The 5,000-nt window shown below is 43.0% G+C and overlaps 1 protein-coding gene across 2 annotated transcripts in view; it reads right to left on the bottom strand.

The window, feature by feature from the left end:
• Positions 1 to 5,000, bottom strand: part of LOC125036027 (3'-5' RNA helicase YTHDC2-like) — an 84,495-nt gene that overhangs the window by 43,902 nt on the left and 35,593 nt on the right. For both annotated transcript variants that reach the window (XM_047628383.1, XM_047628384.1), the window contains exons 15-17: positions 4,442 to 4,576; positions 1,613 to 1,801; positions 1 to 72 (exon numbers count right to left, since the gene is read on the bottom strand). The exon at positions 1 to 72 is cut by the window's left edge and continues 48 nt beyond it. In XM_047628383.1, the coding sequence (XP_047484339.1) occupies positions 1 to 72; positions 1,613 to 1,801; positions 4,442 to 4,576 (396 nt within the window). The remainder of the gene's footprint in view (positions 73 to 1,612; positions 1,802 to 4,441; positions 4,577 to 5,000) is intronic.

Below are 5,000 nucleotides of genomic sequence, written 5' to 3'. Positions count from 1 at the left end.
TGGTGCTCTTGCCAAAAAATCTGCAATAGGCATGTTGGCTGGAGCTAGAAGTTTGGTGTGAAGACATAGTTCCTATGGAAAGGGAATAACAGAGATCAGTCCTTCTGTCATTCATTTACTCTAAGTCTGACATCACACTAAAACTGACAACCAAATAAACATCCTTATATCTTGAAATGTCCTTTCAGTAAGCACCATACTTGCTACAGATTAACCGTTTTGCTCCAAATGGTTTAACCCCTTCCCGAGAGGTCACACCATGAGGCATCAAAACAAACCGCTCAATCTGTGGCATGCGGCTGTACATCGTAGCGGTGTGCCAAAGTGCTACAACCCGGTGATTCGGCTTGATGTACCGAACTCCCACACTCAAAGTCGGCGCATTGCCACTGATTGCCCGAGCGTAGAGTTTAAAAAAAAAAAAATTCACCCGTCACCAAGGGGTTAATGAAGCCTCAAGTTCTTTTCATGGTAAACTAAGGTGAACTCACTCACTCACACTCTCTCTCTCTCTCTCTCTCTCTCTCTCATCCATGGTGGAGGGGTAAGGGCTGAAGTAAAGGATAGGGGGATATGGAGGACAAGGGTAGCACCAAAGGGGGGGGGGGGGGGGAACTGTGATATAGATTTTGCCAAAGATAATTTCTCATTTTGGGTAGAGGGTGGGGCATAACCTAGCTGATTTACATGATTGGTGGAAAGAGGGATAATGGGTGGAACTATAGAATTTCTAGGGCAATAAACCGTGTCTAAAAAATCAAGCCAGAACAGAAAACGGGGATCAATCAGTAGCAACTACAATAAAATGGAATTATGATGTCAAAGTTTGCGTCACAGTATATTCCAATGGCGCTCATGACGCCGAAACTGTGTCACCGTATAAATCAAGTTAACAGTTACAGAAAGCAAAAAAAATGTAAAACTATTTCAGTCATTGATCTATCTAAGGTAGTGAATGAAATAAAAATTGTAAACTATAACACATTAGTGGTGATAATTGTAAAATCACTTTACTATGCACAGTTCTCTTCACTCATATCTGGTACACTTGTTTTCAGTGGTAAGTGTAAGCGGCATCTCATTGTTTACAGTTTCATACTATGCTTGAATAGATTGTAAATATAGTAAATCTCATCAAAAACATGAATTTACTGATCATGGAACTTTGTTGAATGCCATTATACTGAGATAACTTGTTATATATAACCAACATTGGTTATACATAACCTGATATATATTTATGGGTAGTGGGTTTTGTGAGTGTCTAGGGGGAGGGGGAGGCTGTACCTGAGGCTGACAAGGTATGGCCTGTGACTAAGTGTTTGAAATTCCAGGAAACATCATGATACATTATGAAATGAGTAACAAAGAAGTGGCAAATAAAGCTAAGAGAAATAAGTAGCAAATGTAGACAAACACAGAGGTGCCACTTCTGCTGTCCAGCAAAAAAAGGTGTACTATGTATAAGTGCAGGCAACTGTACATAAAAGAATAAAAATCATACCTTTACATAAAAGAAAAATAAATTCAAATACTGAAATATTTTGTCACAAACCTCCAAGCATTCAGTTCCAACTAGAACTCAAATGCAAAGTAAACAAGAGCCACACACCTGCAGTGGTGTCCTCAAGATCTCTGGGGTCTGGAAATGCTGCATGTTGTTGTAGCGGCTGCGTGAGAAGAGGTGATAGCAGATGCCCGGCTGACATCTGCCAGCCCGGCCCCTCCTCTGTTGACTTGAGGCCTGGGATATCCATACGCATCTCAAGCATGACACACCCAAGTTTGAGTCAAAACTCACCTGAGAAGGTAAACAAGCTGGTCTATCATTATCAATCATGTTTGAGTAAGTAGTTCAAGTCTACAAATATCAAGAAAGAATATATTCCTAAATTATATACTAAAGTAAGGTACTGGGGTGACATACATCCATAATGAATAACATTATTATAAAGTGTATGATGTATAAATGAATACAGGTAAGTATTAATAAATACAGAAATAAGTTGTTACTCTACACATAGACACAAGCACATACCTATGCATCTGCATACGTGCGCATGCACAAACACAAACACAAACACAAACACACACACGCACACGCACACACACACACATCCGCACACACACACACACACGCACACACAAATAATAATTATACAAATGATAATAAAAATAACTGTAAAATACTAATAAAATAATCTAAAAAATACCAATCTAACTATTAACCAATACAATCTGAATGACATGACCATCATATCATAAAAAAATTTAGGTTGAGGGGCGGGTGTCCGGCCCATTGTGGACTATGCCTCAGTCGCTCTAATTGCTGCAAAGAAAAAGCACACAGACAAATTAGAAACAGTCCAAAATGAAGCTGCCAGGATCATTCTGGGTGCCCCGAGGTGGACGAAGGTCCTCAACCTCCTGATGGAGGCAAACCTTCTCCCCCTGGACTCACGAATCGATCTAATGGCAACACAATTCCTGTCAAAGGTCATCCAGGCTCCCAGGAACACAAGCCTAAGACAAAAATTAGTCAGATGCCTCGAACAAGACAACAAGCTCGTTGCAAACAACTCCTGGCTGTCTCATACAGCCAGGGTGTTGATACGCCATCAGCTCAAAGAACAGCTTCTTGCTAAGGGCATGGACTCCCCCCACCCCGACTTTGCCGAAGCCCCGCCGTGGGCACTGAGCCTGATAGAGTTCAACATAATGAGCCTGTCAATGAAAAAGAGCCTATACCCCCATGCCTAGCCTAAAGGCAGAAGCCCACAGGGTCATTGCAGCCATCACTCCTCCGGGTAGTAGAACATACTACACGGATGGATCGGTCGATCCCTTGAGCCACACTGCAGGCGCCGGCTTTGCAGCAAGAGATGCCACGCGATCCATGAGGGTAACAGACAACGCCTCCTTGCTACAGGCAGAGGCAGTTGCAATCATGGGAGCCCTAGGCCACGCGTCCCTAAGGGAAGGACACGTGGTCATACACACAGACTCCAGGGCAGCCATTGACTGTCTTCAGCACAGCTCACCCACAGACAACATCTACCTACTGACCACGATTCTCACAATGGCACAAAAGATTCTTGCTCAGGGTAGAAGAATTATCATCAACTGGGTCCCAAGCCACATCGGCATCAGAGGGAACGAGCTTGCTGACAGACTAGCCGTCGCTGGCAGGGGTATGCCCCCAAATCCCATGACGATAAAACCGAGTCGAAAATTACTTATGGAGAAGTGTGCCTTGGTCGGTCGTACCTTCCTACGGCAGCTCCACAGAGAGGAAACATGAACCTCCCCCTCGGCCAGCTGGTACTCAGACGCCACAGGCTATGAACCACTGGCACTCTCTGAAGTAAGCAACAGAGGTACCGAAGTCATTCTTCACAGAATGCGCCTAGGTTACCACTGTGCATGGCAGATTATCCCAACAATCGAACGCGATGAAAGGTGCTGCAAGCACTGCGGTGAGCCGAACCCCACACTAGTCCACTACCTAGAAAATTGTGACCATACACAATTCCTGAGACAGGGACCGCCCACAACAGCCGCCGTGATGGTAAAGAGGCTATGCGAAATGCTTACACCATGGCGGCAGGAGCGCCTGCTGGCAATCCCGCCACCACGGTAAGCACCGAGTGTCAGACAACTCAATGAGACAGCCGTATAAAAGCTGACACAGGCCGGGCCATATTTAGAAGGCCCGGGCGAAGCTAGAACTTCGCAAACCATAAAGAAGAAGAAGAGGGGCGGGTGACATGAACATGACGTTATGGGAAAATCTGGCTGCAGGCCAGGTGATGCAAACTTGCCGTCGTGAGTGTTTCAGCTGAAGGCTAAAGTGGCAGATGAGCCACTAATGTACAAACTTCTTGGGAGGGTAATTAGACTAATTTGGTGATTTTGCATTATTCTCATCGATAAATGAGCGTGGAATGTAATATCTGTGAGCCATGAATGGAAGAGCACTGGCTCCATGGAGGACACTATTTCCATACTCAGCTTTGTATTCCTGGCACTGTGACCAGCATCATAGGTTGTATTACAGAAAATTGAATATTTAAAAAAATAAATAAAATGACACAAATAACAAAATGCTAAATATTTTCATGCATGATGTTGTAGACTACCTAGAGAGATGATATGGAGTCTGTCTGGATAATGCAAATCAAATGGCAAATATGGACATTGGCAAATGGCAAATGAGCTAAAAATTAGAAGAAAAAAAGAGAAAATAACATTTCAAATAAGAGGCATAGAATCTTGTTACATGCATGAGTGTTCGCGTGCACCCAGCCTACAAGTTGCATATCCAGCAGAGCAGCTGTTTATGTAAGCCTAATGCCTGGATTTTGGGCCATGTGATTACCATGAATCAACTGGATCTAAGGAGTTAACTCAGTAAATAAAAAAGAAAAAAAGAAATAATAACCTCTTTCATCTTGCCAGCATCTATGACATACACCACATCATTTATTGTAACACTGGTTTCTGCGATGTTGGTGGAGAGGATGATCTTGCGAACACCAGATGGTGAAGGTTTGAAGACACGTTTCTGGTCACTTGACTGAAAGAAAAGAAAAGAAAAAAAAATGTCAGAAAAGAATTCAACCCCTTATGTCAGAGGATGCTTAAATGTGCATATTTAGAGTGGTGTTCCAACAAAGCTGGCTCAATTGAGTGCAACCTGTCAAAAACATTATGTGTATTACAGGAGATAGGGTGTGTGAGGAAGTAATGCTCATTCTGTCTGGCTTGCCTCATCCAGCTAAACCCCATTCCCCCATTCCCCTATCCCCTTGTCTTCTTCAGCCAAGTAAGACCTCTTTTAACAAGGCAAAGAATGTAGCAAGCATATAAAAATAATCTTATACAGGAATGAATGTACATCCTTCTACAAACACCTCATACCACTATACCTTCTTATACTCCCTTATATCCCTGAACTAATCCTAAAAATACCTATAGGTAATGTTTTCATCTCTTTCATT

This window comes from Penaeus chinensis, chromosome 20, assembly GCF_019202785.1.
Source record: "Penaeus chinensis breed Huanghai No. 1 chromosome 20, ASM1920278v2, whole genome shotgun sequence".
Taxonomy (NCBI): Eukaryota; Metazoa; Arthropoda; class Malacostraca; order Decapoda; family Penaeidae; genus Penaeus; species Penaeus chinensis.
This window is presented reverse-complemented; position numbering and strand designations above follow the sequence as displayed.